The 20,685-nt window shown below is 43.0% G+C and overlaps 1 protein-coding gene across 1 annotated transcript in view; it reads right to left on the reverse strand.

Annotated features, from left to right (window-relative positions):
* Nucleotides 1-13,508: 13,508 nt before the first annotated feature.
* Nucleotides 13,509-20,685, reverse strand: part of MATN3 (matrilin 3) — a 44,118-nt gene continuing 36,941 nt past the window's right edge. The window contains exon 7 of the mRNA XM_077488830.1: nt 13,509-16,710. Within this exon, the coding sequence (XP_077344956.1) occupies nt 16,661-16,710 (50 nt within the window). The 3' untranslated portion in view covers nt 13,509-16,660. The remainder of the gene's footprint in view (nt 16,711-20,685) is intronic.

Genomic DNA, 20,685 nt, shown 5'->3' on the forward strand with positions numbered 1-20,685 from the left:
TTTAGCCAATAAATCAAATAATATCTTAGCCTGAAAAGGGGGGGGCACATAAATATTGACCACCACAATAGTTTTGTGACATATATCCATAACTACCGCCACATATTTGCCTCCTGGGTCAGAAACCACCTGTTGGATCGTGCAGGGTATAGTTCTACTAATTAAAATAGAAACTCCTCTGGCAAACGTCGAGTACGTTGAATGTATGGCTTTTTGGATCCATGGTTTACGTAAAGAAAGAACTCTGCAGCCATCCAGGTGTATTTCCTGTAGGAATATGACATGTGGTGGGTTTGTCTAAGATATTGGAAAGTCGAGGCCCCCTTAAGTTTGTGATTAAGGCCCCTAGCATTCCAAGATACAATCCTAATGTCATCCGCCATTACTTGTTACATATCCTGTAAGAAATTGGAATATTGAGGCCCTCCTAACCTTCTGACCAAGGCCTCAAACATTTCAAGATACGATTCTTACATCATCCGCCATTACCACGGTTAATGTTAAGAGTGATCCAGGATACCATTTGTAAGTTGGCTTACCCACAAACAAAACATATAGCACATTAGTTAGGAAAACCCAAATATTGTATGTACCCCCAAGTCGAGCTGTGACTCTTAAAAAACCCACCCTTGCGTTTATACCAACAACAACCCCAACCAGTCCGGTATATAGCTTCTTCCCTAAACCAAAAAACAAAAAAACAGTTACGGTGAAATCCTGCCACAGTGATCGATAGTCCGGCAGTTCCTTGGTTGTTTCCTCAGCATCTCCACATGCTCCCAACAGAGATTATTGAAGCCACATGCAGTAAAATAAGATTTGACAATATGATGTGATCATAGGAAATGCACCAAACTATATATGGACCAGATCACAATGTCAGTGCCATTGAGGAAGGGTAGCCCTATGGTCTATATCATAAAATTATGTTGGGATTGGAAGGCCGCCTCCTCGGGTGTGACCAAGATGCAGGACTAAGTCTAAGCAGGAGGAGACCACTTGTGGTACTTGGAATGTATTAACTATTAAAGAGGAACCAGGGGAAGGCTCTAGTTGGTGGTCCCTGACTGTTCTACGGAACCCCCCATCACCCTTAAAAGTTCAATATAATAACATATCAGAAAGAACAATTATAACTCAGGTCTCTGTCAACAGGAAAGTCATGGGAGACAGATCCTTCCAAACTCTAGGAAAGGTTTCTGAGACTAGGATATCTAGGTCAGGGTTCCAAATAACTCCATGTACAACATACCAGCTCCATCTGTGTCTCAGCAGTGTAAACAAAGGGCCTCAGAGCTCCTTGTCCATCCATTCACTGGTTTCTTCCGGGTGCTCAAAGAACTTCACCGAGCCCTTGTATTGAACTCTGAGTTTTCTCGGGTATAGCATGCTGTACTTGATTTCTTTTTCTCTCAGGCGTCGTCTGACCTCATTGAAAGATCTTCTTTTCTGTTGCGTGGCTGGAAACAGCATGATCCTCGTGTTGTCATGGCGTAGCTCCTGTAGCTTCCTGGCCTGTGTCAGGATTATGTCCCTGTCCCGAAAGTTCAGAAAGAACACCAGGAAGGACCGAGGGAAAGCTCCTGGGGGCCTGCTACCAGTGGGGACCCTGTGCGCTCGCTCGACCACATATGTAGGAGACATTTCTTGCATGGACAGCAGTTGTTTGAATAGATGTTCGGCCAATTGGGCAGGTTTGTTGCCTTCAGCCCCCTCTGGGAGCCCCACCACCCTAACATTATTTCGTCTGTCTGTCCTCAGCATCTATAGCTCTATGTTGCAGGGTCCTGACCTGGTCTCTGAGCTCCACAAGCTGTGCTCCATAGTCGTGTGACGTGTCCTCCATGTCTGACTCCACCATGGTCAGGCGGCCCCGGATCATGTCTGATTAAATTACATTCCGAGGATAGGTGATCTATGCGCCCCATGAGCTCCGCTTTGCTTGCACTGATAGCCTCCAGGATCGGCCACGTTATGGCATCTGTGTCCACAGTGGGGGGCTGATCATGCATCTGTTCACTCTCCCCCATTTCTTTAGCCTGCGCCATCTCTCCTGCTATGGTATTAGCACGCTGTGGCTGCGGCGAAAAAGATAACAAAGCGTGGGCAGGGCCACGCGCCGTGTCTCTTGCAGCACGAGTTTGCCGCTGGTCCATGTGGGCCTTAGCTGCCTTCTTGGCGGTTGATAAGAGTATCTCTGGCTTCAGCTTGCATTCCCCTGTCCAGCGTTCCGTTTTGCGGGGGATATAAGTGGGCCAAAGTGTGTGGATGGTGGTCCGGAGTAGCAGAGCTGTGGAGGTGAGCTGCTGTTCTGATCACATCCGGCCAGAAGTCTAAGAGGGTGGGACTTTGACTACCCATTTTTAACCATTATATTACCAGTGTTTTAGGAATTGACGCCACGTTTAATGTGTATTACTAGTTGTATGTATATGGAAATGATGTGTGTAATTTTGTTATTTATGGAATATTTCATTTCTCAATCTCCACCATTGCATTAATTTCAGCCACGTGTTTTGTTCAAAGTCCCACCCTCTTGCTCCTAATTTTAACAATATCATTGTCAGGGATGGAGGCACATGACCTTAGCAGGCCATGACCCGTTTTAAAGTCCCAATTTTTCCCCTCTCCCTTTTCCCCAGCTTTTACATTTACTAAGCTCCTGAAAAAAAATCCCTTGCAAAGTACAACTTCCCTTGCACAGTGAACAGCCTATTTGCCTTTAGTAAATAAACCCCAATGAATTCAAGCTCTACCGCTGCACTCTACTTGGGCTACAAGGAAATGCTAATGCTCAGTTCAGGATCCTATCCACCCACACACTGCAGAATTTGTAAAATAAGTCCTACTCATAGTCAGGATGGGTATGCCAATGGAGTGTTGCAGATTCTGGAATCGCTGGCAGAATCGCGACGATTACACCCCTCCTGCGATTCAAATACCCTAGGTATGAATGGAGCCTAAATATTTGTAATTGCAACAATTTTCTGGGCAAAATGGTGCATTATCTGGCAGAAATGCTGGGGTGCCAATATTTTTGGCCATGACTGTATCTCTCTATAACTAACTAAGTATCTGTCTATAACTTGTATTTAAATTTGGTGCACAATTACCACTTTTAGAATACACACAATACACTTTTGCAAAATCCGTCTGCTCCAGGGTCTCTCTTGGTACGCCATAGGAGAGTTGGCCTTTATTAGTTCCACTTTTGTAAGATACGGGCTGTCTGTATTTCATTTTGAATTTGGCACAGGCATTGTACAACAATGTAAAAGTGATGCATTTTAAAAATACCTGATCTAATCTATGGTACGAGTCGCTGTCAGAAACAAAAGTGTTGCATATGCTTCATGAATTTGTTGCAATATATTAACGAGAGAGTAATGTCAGAAAAATGGCACAGCTGTTATATTGAATCCCCTTACTGTGTTCTTCAGGTTTGGCCAAAATGAAGTGTATTGGCTGTCTACTGCAGTAAAAAGCAGCTATTTGTAGATGAACTAGAGGGAATTAACCACCTAAATACTGGGCACTTACACCCCCTTCCTACCCAGGCCATTTTTCAGCTTTCAGCGCTGTCACACTTTGAATGACAATTGCACAGTCATGCTACACTGTAACCATGTGAAATCTTTTGGTGGTATTTAATCACTGCTGGCTTTTTTATTTTGTCCTAAAAAAAAGACCAAAAATTTGGAAAAAAATAAAAAGTTTTTCTTTGTTTCTGTCAGTAAATTTAGTAATTGAGTCATTTTTATCCTTCACTGATGGGCGCTGATGAGGCAGCATTGATAGGCACTGATGAGGTGGTACTTATGGGCACTGATGAGGTGGTACATATGGGCACTGATGAGGTGGCCCTTATGGGCAGTGGTTAGGTGGCGCTGATAGGAGGCACAAATATGCCGCACTTATGGGCACTGATAAGTGCCACTGATATGTGGCACTGATGGGCACTGGGCACAGATAGGCAGCACTGGTGGGCACAGATAGGCGGCACTGGTGGGCACAGATAGGCAGCACTGGTGGGCACAGATAGGCAGCACTGGTGGGCACAGATAGACAGCACAGATAGGCGGTACTGATGAGCATTGATGGGCAGCAGTGATGGGCAGCACTGATAGCCAGCACCGAATGGCATTACTAATGGCCACTGATTGCTGGCACTTGTGGGCACAGATTTGTGGCAATTGTGGGCACTGGTTGGCACTGATTGCTGGAAGTGGTGGGCATACATTGCTGGCACTGGTGGGCACTTAATTGTAATCAGGGCACTGATGATCAGTGCCCTGATTACATCCCTAGATGTCCTCTGTGGGGAGATGCTGCAGATCAGCTTGCCTCTCCTTACACTCTGTCAGTGTAAAGTGAGGAGCGCTGATTACCGGCATCTCTGTGTTTACATATGACCGGCTGTGATTGGATACAGCCAATCGCATGGTTAAAGAGCCGTGGCCGCTCCCAAGAGAGGTCATTCTGGGAGCCCGTCATAAGACATCCACCCAGAACAAGAGATGCACCGCCCAGCCGTCATTTGACGGTGGGTGGGCGGCAAGTGGTTAATACATTTTTTTTTTACATCTTTAATGCCCATCATATATACATTTACCGGCCACCTTTTCAGGTACACCTGTTCAATTTCTTGGTAACAGAGATTGCTTATCAGCGAATCACAAAGTGGTCTAGATGTGGTGAAGATGACTTGCTGAAGTTCAAACTGAGCATCAGAATGGGGAAGAAAGGGTATTTAAGTGATTTTGAATATGGCATGGTTGTTGGTGCCAGACGGGCTGATCTGAGTATTTCAAAAACTGTTGATCTACTGGGATTTTCACACACAACCATCTCTTGGGTTTACAGAGAATGGTCCGAATTAGAGAAAATATCCAGTGTGCGGCAGTAGTGTGGACGAAAATGCCTTATGTATGTCAGAGGTCAGTGGAGAATGGGCAGACTGATTTGAGATGATAGAAAGGCAACCGTAACTCAAATAAACACTTGTTACAACCAAAGTATGTAGAATATCATCTCTGAACACACAGAAAATTCACACAGAAACAAAAAAAAATTAAATGTAAACACCAACTGGATGGCATTTCATTTGCTCTGTATTATAGAAAAAAATTGCCATTTTTTTTCCAAAAAACAGCTTTTCAACTTTTTGCATCCTACTTCTGATCTCCCGCAGCCTCTTTCAGCCACTTTCTATGTATAAGCACTCGCTCCAGCATTGCTCTAGACTGGCTTTCTGATTGTGGTAGTAGTGGATCATGCGTGTCACCATGGCAACTTTTGGGTACATGCAACAGTGACAGGAGCACAATTGGGGGACAGTTGTCACTCATAAAAAGAGGTGCCTGAAAAGAAGCGGCCTTCATGGCAGATATACTTTTAATTCGATTTGTAGATTTATAAACATTTAAAACTTTTGGAATTACAATAAAATGATAATGCATACAGTATATAACATTTAATGATTGGGTTTACATCTTCTTGCTCATAATTGGTAACTTTCACTTTTTTCCATTTCTTGGCAAACACAATATCGTGTTTTTTGACACAGATATTTAAGCGAATGGGATAATGGACATTAGAAAACAGCATTCTCTACCTGCCTGGTTGCCTGAATCAATCATCCTGCACAGTCTTTTTATTTTGGAGAGATGTAGAGGCTCCTCTCCTCCCTAGTCCTCTAGTCTGCCCCTTTCATTCACTGGATTTCAAGTGATACTAAAGGATTGTTTTGTATTTTTTTTTTAAATAGCAAACATATCATACTTACCTCCACTGTGCAGCTCATTTTGCACAGAGTGGCCCCGAACTTGCTCTTCTGGGGTCCCTCGGTGGCTCTTGCACCTCCTCCCCGCATTAGATAACCCCCTTGGAGAAGCGATCTCCCAGAGGGGGTTACCTTGCGGGCACACTCCAGCATTCGCCGTCCATAGAAGCCGAATGCAGGACTCGGCCCCGCCACCCAGCACCCGCATTATTGGATTTGATTGACAGCAGCGGGAGCCAATGGCTGCGCTGCTATCAATCTATCCAATCAAGAGCTGGGAACCCGTGGAGAGAGGGACGGCGGGGACGTGCCGACAGAATTCAGGGCTCAGGTAAGTAAAACGGGGGGGGTGACTGCAAAGCGTTTTTTCACCTTAATGCATAAGATGCAAGGTGGAAAAACACATGCCTTTACAAACCCTTTCAGTTCTTTCAGTAATGAAGACTCATGTGGGCATTACCTAGGGAAGTCTGTATGTAAATTAACTCTGCCTAGGAACTCCTCCCAGGAGAGAGGAGTACAGAGGCAGGGTGCTGGGAAAGCACCCTAACGGCTCCTCCCACCAGCCATGATCAGCCTATATTGCATAGAGAGGCATAGAGATCCAATTATAACAGCACTAAGATGTTATAAATTAAAATAAGGTATGTAATGAAAAGAGCAACTTTTTTTTTCATTAGCATGTAAATGAGGAGGGAAGAGAGGAACCAGTGATGCAAAATATAAGCAGATTAAACTTCAGCTTCAGATATGACTTGAAAAACTGTTTAAAGCAGAGTTCCACCAAAAAGTGCTACATGCTACATTTGACTTGTCATTTTTTTTGGGGGGGGGAGTAGGTACCTGTTTTTTACAGGTACTTCCTGTTCCACTTCCTTCTTTCATCTTCTGGCCACCTAGGTGACTCCTCCTCTCCCCCTAGGTGGCCCCTCCCTCTCTGCAATCTTCTGGGACACGGAACAGGTCCCAGAAGATTGCCTGGCCACTAGGAGAACGCAGCTTGACTCGTGCATGCACGGTGCGCACCCAGCCGTGAATCCGCAAGCTGTCATGGCTGGGTGCCCACAGTTGCTATGACGGTGCCGTGGAGAGGAGGAGGAGAGAAACAAGGCCTCTGGTGGCCACATTACTAGACTGTGGGACAGGTAAGTGTCTGTTTATTAAAAATCAGCAGCTACACTTTTTGTAGCTGCTGACTTTTCATAAACTGAAAAACAAGTGGAACTCCGCTTTAATAAAAATGGAAACACAACCAACAACTATGTAGAGCAAGCACCTGCCTGACTGCCTTGTTGGGTAGGTGCTCACACCCTGGTATGTACAAGAAAAACCTTAAGCCAAAGCAGTATTAAACCCAAAAATGTAATAAGTTGCAGCGTACCAATAACTAAAAGTGGTGGAAGCATTTGTTTTCTTTTTTTGGGCTTCCTGTCTTAGGGTGGCTCCGTTGCTCCTCGGGTGGAGTGGAGACACCCTAAGGCAGGAACCCTCTCTAATGGTGACTCCACTCCACCAGAAGAGCAACATTATGGCGGACACGTCGGACAATTTTGACACATTCTTGGGACCACTGGCATTTATACAGTGATCAGTGCTATAAAAATGCACTGATTACTGTAAAAATGTCACAGGCATGGAAGGGGTTAACACTAGGGGGCGATCAAGGAGTTAATGTGTTCCCTAGTGTGTGTTCTAACTGAACGGGGGAGGGGACTGTGTAGAAGAAGAGATAGATCACTGTTCATACTCTGTATGAACAGACGATCTGTCACTTCTCCCCTCAGAGAACTGGAAACTGTGTGTTTACACACACAGATCCTGGTTCTCCGTGCCCCCCGAGCGATCGCAGGAGCCCGGCAGTGATCGCGACCGCCGTGCACTCACATCGGCTCTGCAGGCAAGCAGGGGGGCGCACGCCCCTAGTAGCCACAGGGCGAAGCGACGTTACATAATGTCATTTCACCCAGCCATGACATTCTGCCACAGTACAACTGCGGTGGCTGGTCGGCAAGTTTTGTTTTTGGGTTTAATACCTCTTTAAGGTCATTGATAAAATCGGGTCACATGATCTGGTTATTCTGCTTCCTAAAATAAAGACACGGGTTGATTTACTAAAGGCAAATAGTCTGTGCACTACAAGTGCAGTTTCTCTAGGTCATTGATGGCGAACCTTGGCACCCCAGATGTTTTTGAACTACATTTCCCATGATGCTCATGCACTCTGCAGTGTAGTTGAGCATCATGGGAACTGTAGTTTCAAAACATCTGGAGTGCCAAGATTCACCATCACTGACCTAGGTTTGGAGGGGAACATGCAAGCAAAAAAAAAAAAACTGCATTTTTGCTTGCACGTGATTGGCTTCCCGTCAGATCTACAGCAACTGTACTTTCAAGTGCACTTGCCTTGGATGCACAGTATATTTGCCTTTAGTAAATCATCCTCCCCGTCTAAGGGGGGTCACATTATTTTTGTTGCCTTCTGAAAATGCCAGTAGCTTGGCTGTCATGCAGACCTTCTTCAATACTTTGATTAACTAACCAATATCAAGTATACAGATATTTCTAACATATCTCCTGTCAGATCTTCTTCTTCCTGGTGAGGGACATAGAAGTACTGAAGCTAGTGGGTCGTAGGGATAACGCAGAGTTCACCGCAACTATTGGTTTTGAGGCAGATCCCCAAGATTCACATTCGGGCTTATCCAGAACTATTGGCCAAAAAGTTCATACTAGAACTTAGGAACAACCCACAATGTAGTGCTTTGCCTTATCTCCTGGTCAGCTGAGTCACAAGAACCAATAATTTGAAGGAATGGATAACCCAGCCTCCTCACTATAAAAGGGTGAGCTCACAACAGCCATGATGTCAGTGTGTGTTGGAAGTGATTGCGAGAGATACTGTTCTTTTATATCTTATCCTGTACTGTGCTATACTATGGATTGCAGTGGTGGGCTACATATACTTTATTCTGTAGCAACAAATAGAACAGCATGCCTCAAGCCTGTAATCTAAAACAGGGGTCTCCAAACTTTCAAAGCAAGGGGCCAGTTTACTGTCCTTTAGGCTTTATGGGGGCACAGTAGGAGTAGAAAATGCCCCGGCATCATTGCCTCATCATTGATTTTAATAGGAGGAATAGTGTCCCAATGTTGATACCAATGAGAAGACTGGTGCCCAAATGATGGTGTCAGCAGGGGCAATGGTGCCCCATCATTGTGTCAGTTGGTGGGATAGTGCCCCAAGTGCCAGATAAAAGTAAGCAAACGGTCGCATCCAGCCCCGAGCCACAGTTTGGAGACCTGTGATCTAAATCAACTATATATTTTCAATGTTGCCCTTGAAGCCAACCTCAAAAGGCCCTCCCATACTTTTTTTTTTTTTGGCAATGGTGCATGTCCACCATGGTTCCTGCTCCCCATTCCTTTCATTTGATAATAATGTACTTATTAGCTGTTTAAATGGTAGAAATGGAATAAGAAGATCCCCCCCACCAAAGACTTATGGGGTTTGCCACAAAGTTCACATTCACTGAATGTTGAGCAATATTTGTGAAATGGCTTTCAATTCAAGCCCTGTCACTAGTGGGTCAGCATAACAACCAAACAACTAGCGTTTTCTAAAACAATGGCAGCTCCCGAATTTTATCTACGACAGGTTTATATTACAGTTAAAGAAGAATTCCAGGTATGGATATTTTACATATTGTTACAATGGTCCAGATTCTAAATATGTAGATATAATACCAAACTGATGCTCCTGAAAGCTGAAAATCACTTAACCACTTTCAGACCAGACCAATTTGCTGGTCAAAGACCAGACCACTTTTTGCGATTCGGCACTGCGTTGCTTTAACTGACAATTGCGCGGTCGTGCGACGTGGCTCCCAAACAAAATTGACGTCCTTTTTTTCCCACAAATAGAGCTTTCTTTTGGTGGTATTTGATCACCCCTGCGATTTTTATTTTTTGCGCTATAAACAAAAATAAAGCGATCATTTTGAAAAAAACGCATTATTTTTTACTTTTTGTTATAATAAATATCCCCCAAAAATATATAAAAAAAATTTTTTTCCCTCAGTTTAGGCCGATACGTATTCTTCTACATATTTTTGGTAAAAAAATTGCAATAAGCGATTATTGATTGGTTTGCGCAAAAGTTATAGCGTTTACAAAATAGGGATAGTTTTATAGCATTTTTATTAATAATTTTTTATTATTTTTTTTTTTACTAGTAATGGCGGCGATCAGCGATTTTTATTGTGACTGCGACATTGTGGGGGACCCATCGGACATTTTTGACACATTTTTGGGACCATTGTCATTTATACAGTAATCACTGCTATATAAATGCAGTGATTCCTGTGTAAATGACACTGGCAGTGAAAGGGTTAACCAGTGGGTGGCAGTGTAGGGGTTAAGTGTTCCTAGGGGTGTGTTACTAACTGTGGGGGGGTTGGGCTTTCATTTAGTGTACACTGATCTCTGCTCCAATCACATGGAGCAGAGATCAGCGTCACTAGTTGCTAGGCAGAATGGAAAAATGTTGTTTACACAGCATTTCCTCCATTCGGCCGCTCCGTGAGATGATCGCGGGGATGCCCGCAGTGATCGAGTCCGCGGGTCCCGCGACCGGACTCACGGGGGTCCCGACCAGCCGGCGGCGTGCTCCCGATGGCAGGGCGGCATCGAATATTGGACGTACCTGTACGCCAATATGCCTGCCCGTGCCATTCTGTCGACGTACATCGTCGTGCGCTGGTCGGGAAGTGGTTAAGCAGACACTGCTACCCCAGTGATCTCCACTTGCACCTGGGCCCCCTTGCCTAGCGGTTGCCCTGCTGCATTTAGAAGACAGGAGGTCAGTTACTTGTCATGGCACCATTCAGAGATTACTTTGCATTCTCTGAACTAATGCAAAGCGTTCTCTGATTGGAGGAGGTGGACAGGCAGGACTGTGATGTCACGCATTCAGAATACAGCAGGGAAGCTGCTCAGGGCAGGACCCGGAAGCAAGTTAAGATCACTGGAGTAGCAATCTTTACGTCAATCATTTCCAGCCTCCAGGTGCATTGGCTGGCTTAATCTAAATATGTAAAAAATATAAATACTTGGAATTTCTCTTTAAGTCAAAAGCAAAGCTTAGACAATTCCAGTTAATCATATGGGAAATAATAGAAATTAAAGGGAACCTGTCAGGTGGAAAATACAGGAATTACCTGTGCTGACCTTATTTGAAGGTAGCTGCTCCAGGGCAGCAGTTCACGACCTCAGTCCTCAAGTACCCCCAACAGGCCATATTTTGGGTATTTCTCTTAGATAAAATACAAAGCCATTGACTCTGATTTTATGTACCTGTGCAAATAAAGGAAAACCTGCAAATATGGCCTGTTGGGGGTACTTGAGGACTGAGGTTGAGAACCACTGCTCTAGGGTGGTCATACTTATAATTGCTTCATGACTACTGCGTCAAATACCTAAAACAAGTGTGCACCCATCAGGTGTCCCGGCAGCGACTCACAAGTATAATATCTAGGGCCTAGTTATGTCTTTGTGTTTTTCACCTGGATGCATTTTCCATTGAAATCAATGAAAATGCATAAGAACAAATGTTAACATGCTTTCTTAACATGTTGCAATCCACTTTGTATTGAATGTTGACGGGCATCACCATGCACATCCATGATTTTCACAATGCTTTGATGTGCTCCTTAATGCCTTTCCATCAATTTCAATGGAGATGCAAAGGTGTGAATCAAGTCTAATGTCGCGTACACACGATCGGATTTTCCAACAACAAAACCGTGGTTTTTTTTTTCCGAAAGGATGTTGGCTCCACCTTGTCTTGCATACACACGGTCACACAAATGTTGTCGGAAATTCCGAACGTCAAGAACGCAGTGACGTACAAGACGTACGATGAGCCGAGAAAAAGGAAGTTCAATAGCCAGTGTGTGCTTGACTCCGAGCATGCGTGAGCTTTTTTGTGGGAGGGACTTGTGTACACACGATTGGACTTTCCAAAAACAAGTGAAGTTGTCGGAAAATTTGAGAACCTGTTCTCAAACATTTGTGGCTGGAAATTCTGACAGCAAATGTGCCATGGAGCATACACACGGTCGGACTTTCCGACTTTCCGACAACAAGCTTACATCGAACATTTCACGTCAGAAAGTCCGACCATGTGTACGCGTGTGTATGCAGAACATGCACTTCCACTTCCAAGATATCAGCAATGGCAGCTTACACATTTTTGTTCTCTTTTTGTTTAATTCTTTATTTAAGGGTTTGCATCAGCAAAACAGAGAGCAAAGACGGTACACGTTTGGAAAAGAGTAGATCATTACAAGAACAGAAACATCACAATCAGAGCTTGGCTATGAGACAAAGAGAGATTACACTGCAAGACATAGAAGAGCTTTATGAGTAACAAATGTCAAATTAGTCATGTGTATAGAGAAAAAAAAATGAACGTGGGAAACACCAATGTACTTAAATATCTCTATAACTGCCTTCTGAAACAGAGGAGTAGGGCTCCAGTGAGCCTGAAGTATGCCCTGTGGGACCAGGTCTAAAGAGCTCAATTAGTCGCTCTTGTAGAGCCAAAGCACACCACATTTTCAAAGGAAAAAACAAACAAAAAATTGGGAGAAATATAGAAACATTTTTGGGGGGGTGGGGAAGGGGATTGAAATGGGAAGATGTAAGTTCCTCTCTCCATGTCCACTTGTGAATTTCCTATAACTTACAATGCTGGTGGTTGTAATCAGGGGGCAGAGGGAAGGCATATTTCTGTTTTGATAGATTCCTTTTAAAAAGAGTCAAAATGACAGGTCCCCTTGGGGAAAAATAAACCCTAATACCTCACCTTTACCATGCTTCCATACCACTCGCTAGGGCCCTCGGAAATTACTTGGTGCTTTCAGGTATAAAAGACCTACAGCCTCCCACGACCTACAGACCTCCCACGATGCAGTGCATGGGTCTTAATGACCAACCTCCAGGCCTGAACACTGTCTCATAAGAGCTAGAACGTCATTAACTATCTTAAGCTCTGACACAGAGCTTATGGTTTGGACTTCCAGCCCCAATGGAGGAGAGTGAAGGTAAGTGAGTATTAGTGGGCGTGGGTTGTTGTTTTTTCAAGAGAACCAGTCACTTTTCACAGAACGGATAAAGAGTGTCTTTAGCTGATAGCTACAAAGCCAAGTCAGATTTCTCATTAGGCACTGTCCCGCAAAGGTTTTTGGCTTATAAAGGGGAAAATAATTAGATGAACTGGTAAAGGGATCTTAACAGTTCATTAGCAGAGTATGAGGTCTACAAGTGTGTCTTAATAAGATAAAGGCTTTAAAAATACCGTTCTTTGCTCCCTCACCCTTTGTCCATGTTTTGGCTCTGTAGCCAGGGCTGTATTTATACTTCTTGCCATCCTACATCAGATGTCTTTGGCTATCCCCTCCTAACCCAATCAACTAGTTATCCTTAGTATCACTCTAACAAAATCAGATGTCATGGCCATTGGAAGCTCGATGTAGGGAATCTGGAAGTGACAGATTGCCTATTCTATGCTGGCACACTTAGATATGATACCTTGTAGGGAACACATTCACTTATTTTTCTGGCAGATTAGTTCTATACAGACCCAGAAGGTGAGAACTGTAAGTTCAGTCAACTGTTGTACCACAAAAAATGGGGACAGCAACAATGATGACACCAACAAAAAGGGTTGGAATCTAGAAGCTTTATTATATGCAGAAATATATTACTGAAAGTAAGCAAAGTGGTGTGTGGGTGGTTGTGTTCCTACCTTAGCAGCCCTACTGCCCAGACCTCAGTGGTGTATTTCGTGTTTTGTGTTGTGCTGGGCAAGACTAAAATCAGGCACCCCCCCCCCATCTCAATTTATTCCACCCCAGCCTCGGTATACCGCTCTTTTCTCAGAGTCTGGTTAGAAAGCTGCAGCCTCATCAGACCCTGAGACGTTATTCATCCAAGTGCCACATATGTGGTGGATGGGGTCAGCGGGACATAGGACGGGCCAGCAGCGTATAGGACAGTGGTCAGTAGGGCAGAGAATGGGGTCAGCAAGGCAGGGGTTGGGGGGATGGGGTCAGCGAGGTTGAATTATTTTACAGACACAGCCTCAATTTGCGCAATGCGTAGCTGGCTGTTGCAGCTCTGCTGCCTTTAACATATGAGGATTTCACAGGTCAGAACTGCAACAGCCATCTACACAGTGCAGATCGAGGTTTCACGGCTGTGTGCAATGATGGTAAGCGTAGCTCTGCTTTATGTCATGTGTGATGCTGAGTACAATAGGAGAATGGGGGGGGGGAAACTTACCGATCCTGGCACAGCATCGATAGGGGAGGGGGTGGCCCAGCTGTCCTCAATGCCACTTCAGTGTGGTCCCCCCAAGACTCCCCATAGGGGAAGAGCTCCTGCCGGGAGATCAGCGGAGAAGCAGGCAGTGCCAGGATGCGGAGCGTCTGGGCCACCATGGCTGAGGATCAGCACTGGACTGAGCCGGGACCTCCCGACCCCACAGCAGAGCCCGGGGTGGGCAGGGCAGAGGGAGGGGTCAGGGGGACAGGGACTGACAATCACAGGCAGGCACACTGTGACACTGGCAGAGGGCTGAGCTGTCCTGACTGTTTAGGAGTAGAGGCGGCTCTTTAATTATGTTAATTAGGCGGCCGTGACACCCCCCTGAATATTCCTCCCAAGGCAAATGCTTTGTTTGCCTCACGGTAGATTGCGCTCCTGCCTGAACCACAGTATATGTTAGCCCTGTCTGTAGTATACCCCCTTGCAGTTCAGTAGCCTGTATTATCTCACCTTGAGGAAAGGTCTGCATCTCACTGAAGGCCATCATTGGAAGTCATTTGCATCTTACTAAAATAGCCATCAGAGTCGCCGCTAAGGAGGAGCAGAGCTGCTGGTAGTGCGTATGGTCTATGGAGAAATGGGGGCAATCGATGGAAGGGGCCCCCTTAACAGTAAAAGTGCACAGAAACGTATTATCCAGTCTTGCTACAAAGATGCCTTGTTTGTTGGCTTGCTTTCAGATATCCAGACCACCAGAAACATAGAGTTACATGTAAAGCAAAGGTTAAATAAACAGTATTTACAAGCGTATTTAAAATTGGCATATGGAAAATAGACATGTGCACTGACAAAAAAAAATGTTTTTGTTTTTGTTTCATTCATTTCTTTGCATTTTTCCGAATTTTAGAATTTTCTGATTTTTGAAATTCGGAAATTCGAAAATTCAAAATCCTGAAAGAAACTCAGTAAAATTCTAAATAATAACTAACTATTACATTATAGGTATTGGAATTTCCTTTCAAATTTGACTGTTTGTGAACATAACAAATACAAATTTATCTGACATTACGAATTATCCAAAATAACGAATGCTGCATCTAAACAAATGGAATGGAACAAATTAATAATAATGATAAAAAGGTTTTATTATTATTGTTGTTATTTATTATTATTAGATTATTATGTTTACTAACAGCCAAATTTGAAAGGAAATTCCAATACCTATAATTTAATATTTATTATTAGTTAGTTATTATTTCTGATTTTTGGGTTTTCAAATTTTCAGATTTTCATTCTTTTGAATGGTCAGATTTTCATTCTTATTTTTGGACTTTCAAATTTGCAAATTTTTGAATTTATGAAATTTCAAATATTCGAATTTCCGAAATTTCCAATTTCTGAATTTCAAGAATTTTGAAAAACTTTGAAAATTTGAAAATTCGAAAATTTTAAATTTTGGAAATTCTAAATGTTCTAATTTCTGAAATTTCGAATTTTTGAATTCCCGAAATTTTTGGAAATTCAGAAATTGAAAAATTCGGAAATATCGGAATTAATTAATTGGTCAAAATTCGTCAGAAAACAAATTCGGAACTAAACAATTTGCACATATCTAATGGAAAATTGCAAAGTACAATATCCCATAAATATTTAGCGTTATTATATGGGCCCCTTAGAGGGTATGTACATCACTGGCTTCTAAAGAATTAAACAAAACCTGTACTGACAATATGTAGGCTGCCAATGCTGTCCTCAGCTACTGAAAATGATGGTTTCCTGGCTGTCATGCTGATCCAAAGGCTACAATATTTAATCAACTAAAGAACAAGTTGGTAAATCGGGCATTCTAACTTTGAACTGACAATGAGTGCTGCATGCTTGTTCCCACGGCTCAGAAAGTAGTGAGGTTGGGGAGACCCAGGCAACCATATATCTAGTACTGGTTCCATCTAAAACAACACTATCAGGGTTACACAAAATCCTTAAAAAAGGTGCCTGCAAGGGAAGAGCTCACATACTCAGGAGTGCTACAGCCTTTGTCAATCTTTTTAGTATATATCATGTCTGGGAGCGCCTGATGCATTTGTCCCCCACTGTGCGCCATGGTTCCATCCTCTGACCCCTACACTGATACATACTGCACTGGGATGGAGCAGAGGTAGGAAACAAGGCCTGCCCAACAGGTGATTATACAAGGCCTTTTCATGCAAGGCACCTTTATTTAAGATTTTTTGCTATACCCTGACTGGGTTGCTTTAAAAGCCAAGATATAGAATGACCTCCTACAAAACGGCCTAACCATATTTGATACGGAAGATAGGTTTGCTGAATTATAATATTGTTGCCAAACTCAAATCAACTGTTAAGGGTCATAAAAATATAAATGATCATTACTGGTACATGTGCTTATCATGTTCCTTTAAGCGGGTACTTTTCAATACTTGGGTGTGTCAGATTTGTACTGTATAGTAATTCCGCAGTAAAAATCACACACAATGCACAAAGCTCCAATTATTGCACTGCAAAAAAAGAATGTCCATTTTGTCTTCTTCAGTTTCTTCTTCCTTCATAGACTTGTAATTTTTTTGTAAGATCATCTAGTGGGTTCTGGTTAAGAAAAAAAGTAAATATATAATATAAAATACAGTTTCTGCAATTGCAACAAAAATGTTGATGACAAGAAAGCTAATTTTATGTGCGGCTCCCATAATGCATGCTAATACTAAATTAAAGTTGCTATAAAGGATAAAGGTTTTTAACCTTAATATAGTCTTTGCATTAAGGCCCCTTTCACACTGGGGTGCTTTGCAGGTGCTACATCGCAAAAAATAGCACCTGCAAAGCACCCTGAAAGAGCCGCTGCTGTGTCTCCAGTGTGAAAGCCCCGAGGGCTCTCACACTGGAGTGGTGCGCTCTCAGGACGGTAAAAAAAAGTCCTGCTAGCAGCATCTTTGGAGCGGTGAAGGAGCGGTGTATACACCCACCCCAGTGTGAAAGTGGTCTAAGGTAAAAAAAAAACTTTAAAAGCTGCTCCTTCCAGCCCTCCCTTAAACATTTACCTGAGCCCGATTTCAATGCCAATCTGACGATTAAAAATACAATCTAAACAATATTGTGACATATTGTGACAGTGACAGTCTGACAGTGACAGTCTGACAGTGATACGAAAATAAGCAATAGATCCCTCCACCGTGAAAAAAAACAATGAAGACCGGTGCCTGGTCAATCCTCAGTGATGACACCTGTGTGTGTACAAGCCTCTCACCTTACTGCTGTAAGGTAACAGCATTAATGGATCACAAGCAGCGGTCCTCAGAGGGGGCCCTCTTTGATGTTAGTAAAGCTTCCTTTACCGATATACTCGGTGTGAAGAGATGAGAGACAAGGAAGAGAGATGCCAATAGCGTAATCCCGTTTACAAGGGCCGTTTTATTAAAACAAACATGCAGATACACTCAATTTTTAGATTTTAAAAACGGCAACAATCCAAGAGTGCCAAGCTTGTATGCTTCAGTCAGTCCTGGTTACATCTATTGCTCCAATCCCGACGCATATCATCACATCACGTGACTTCATCAAGGAGTAACAATAGGGTATGCTTTCTGTCCTTAAAAAGTGTATTAGATTTAATTACCGGCGGCCATTTTTGTGTGGTCGTTGCTTTTTTCACGGTGGAGGGATCTATTACTTATTTTCGTATCACTGTCAATATACTGACAATATTGTTTGGATTTTTCTGGATTTCATTTGTACCGTTTATTTAGAAGCGTACATTGGACTTTTGCTATGTTATTTTAAATGCTTATTCACGGATTTGAATATTTTATTTGATTTTATGATTAAGATTTCACTTATGATTATGGATGTTCATTGTTTATAGGAATCATTTTTATCTTCACCTGATATTTTAGCACCTAGCAATTTGTTATTGTTTATACCCCTTCATTGCACTCGCACTTTATTCACGTAATTATCTCACAGCGTAAACACCAAGCTTTTTTTTTGTTTGGTATAGAATGGGAAGAGTCAGAACCCCTGTGAGATTTTTATTGCTACATGTGTGGAAATTCATAACTCTACTAAAAATGATAGGAAACCTGAAATTGTAGAGTTATTACTATTGTAGGAGGCTGTGGACAAATGTTAAAGTCACAATTTTGTTGAAGATGGGATGTCTCCAGGACATAAAGGGGAATCTCCCGAGCAGGAGATAGATAGATAGCAAATATCTATCTATCTATCTATCTATCTATCTATCTATCTATCTATCTATCTATCTATCTATCTATCCAAACATATGATAAATGTGTGACATATCACAAACAATTTTTTCCGGGGTGTAATCCCACACAAGGCCTTTAGTGCTATCTGATGACTCAGGAAAGAGAGGTGAGAAAAGAGCCCCACCCTTATAGAATGGCTCTGACATAGGGTTGCCATCTGTCTGGGATTCACCCGGACAGTCCAGGTTTTTAATCATTTTGAATCATGTATCCGGGTTTCAGTCTGCCTGGAACCTGGACACATTATTCAGACCGGACTGTGGCAGCTGGGGGCTGAGGGAAGAAACAGAACTAATGCTTATCGATCAGCAGCTGGGGGCTAAGGAAGGAACAGAACTAGTTAATGCTTAGCACTCAGCAGCGTACTAATCCTTGTGCAGCGACTCCCGACAATTAAATTAAAGTCCTGGCCCCCTTTTCTATATCAATCCACTGGGACATGTAATCCAACGGTGCCCCAGGTCCTTTACAATCCTATAGTTTGTGTATACTACAAAAAAAAAAAACTGCAGTGCGATACTAAAGTGTTCAGGTTGTTTCAGCTCAAATTCTGCTGGCTTCAATATATTTTTTGCATTGCCGTCCATAAATAAAAAATTCTGAAACTATTTTCATTTAGTCTTTATTATCTAGGCATGCATTGACCAGAGAGAAAGTAACCAGAAAAAGACAGAAAAATAATTAAAAGTTCACCCCATCACCCAACAAATAAATAAAAAATGCACAATAAAAGTGTAGACAAAAATCACATTAACTTGCCCATAAAACTACAACTACATTGCAGATGTTTTAAAATACGCAGGTGTAAGGCCTGTTTCACACAGGCTTACGCTTGTATAAGAGCAGTGTGAAAACAAGCTTTGACAAAGCATCTGCAGAGCTTTCAGCAAGCTTTGTTAAAGTACCATTTAGCCTCAGTTTGTAAATTTTAAACACAGATCCTAATGGGAGTCCTTATTGCAACTTAAAGCAAGCTGCTAGCAGGCTTCCAAAAATCTTGAAGAAGTTCCGAAGCCTGCTAGCAGCTTCCTTGCAAACTACTTCTGTATATTTGTGGTTTAAGATTTTGTATTTAATCATTGTACAATATAGTGATTATTTATGGTAGGGTTTAAAGTATAGAGGGAATGATTACGCTTAGGCCGCTCCCCCAGTAGTGGTGGCTGAAGATTAGTTATGGATTAGGTGTGCAAGAAGGCAAGCACCAAAAGCAGAACATAGGAATTCCAGATTTAATTTTATTCAGAGTCTTTTTCATAGATCCAATGCTTTTTTGGGTTCAAAGGGCCCCCCCCTTCATCAGTGGTGATCGCTCCACATGCTGGTTAAGTAGCCCAAGCAGTTTTTTTATTGGAATTCTTCTCAATGGTCAAGCAAATGAACGTGGATTTTAAATTTTGGTATCACTTTCTTTTCCTTTTTTAATGAAGATAAAAAGCTATACCTGTTTACATACACCCATACAGAAAATAAAACTTTACATGGTATTAAAGCAGGTTTTTTTTCACTTTGCAAACTGCTGTTATACTGGTGGTGGCTGGTTACTGTGCTTTGAGTGACTGTTGTGGCGCGCAGGTCTTGTTAGAGCCTTTACACCTGAATTTAGAATGCCCCTGCTCCAGGTGGCAAATAGGGGCTTCAGCCTGAAGTCCAAGGCGGCACGGGGGGGTGGTGGTGGTGGGGTTGTGTGGCGGGAGTAAGCTCACGTGCTGGATGCTGCCTGGCTTACCAGTGACCAATGCTGACCGGTATACTCACCTACCTGATACACTGACAATACACCGACCTACCTACCTGACATACATACACTGACCTACCTACCTGACATACATACACTGACGGTAGTGACATACAAACACTGATCTACCTACCTGACATACATACACTGACAGTAGTGACATACATACACTGACCATAGTGACATATAGTGACCTACCTGACATACATACACTGACCTACCTGACACACATACACTGACCTACCTACCTGACATACATACACTGACCTACCTACCTTACATACATACACTGACCTACACAACATACACTGACCTACCTGACCAGACTTCAGGTGTCCTCCTGCAGCTCAGCGGCACACCCAACACACAGTAGAGTAGACTTCAGGCAGCCAGAGCCATGATGAGGAGAGGAGAGCCGCCTGCCCAAGCGCTGAGTGAGGTCGGGATCTTCTGACAGTGGCATTATAATTCCCGCCTTCTGGAGCCTGAAGCACCTATGATGGATGTCATACATCCCGTGGTCCCGGCATTGGACCAGTGGAACATCCATCAGT

This window comes from Lithobates pipiens, unplaced genomic scaffold, assembly GCF_037356315.1.
Source record: "Lithobates pipiens isolate NorthernLeopardFrog02 unplaced genomic scaffold, aLitPip1_a1.2 Scaffold_18, whole genome shotgun sequence".
NCBI classification, from domain to species: Eukaryota; Metazoa; Chordata; class Amphibia; order Anura; family Ranidae; genus Lithobates; species Lithobates pipiens.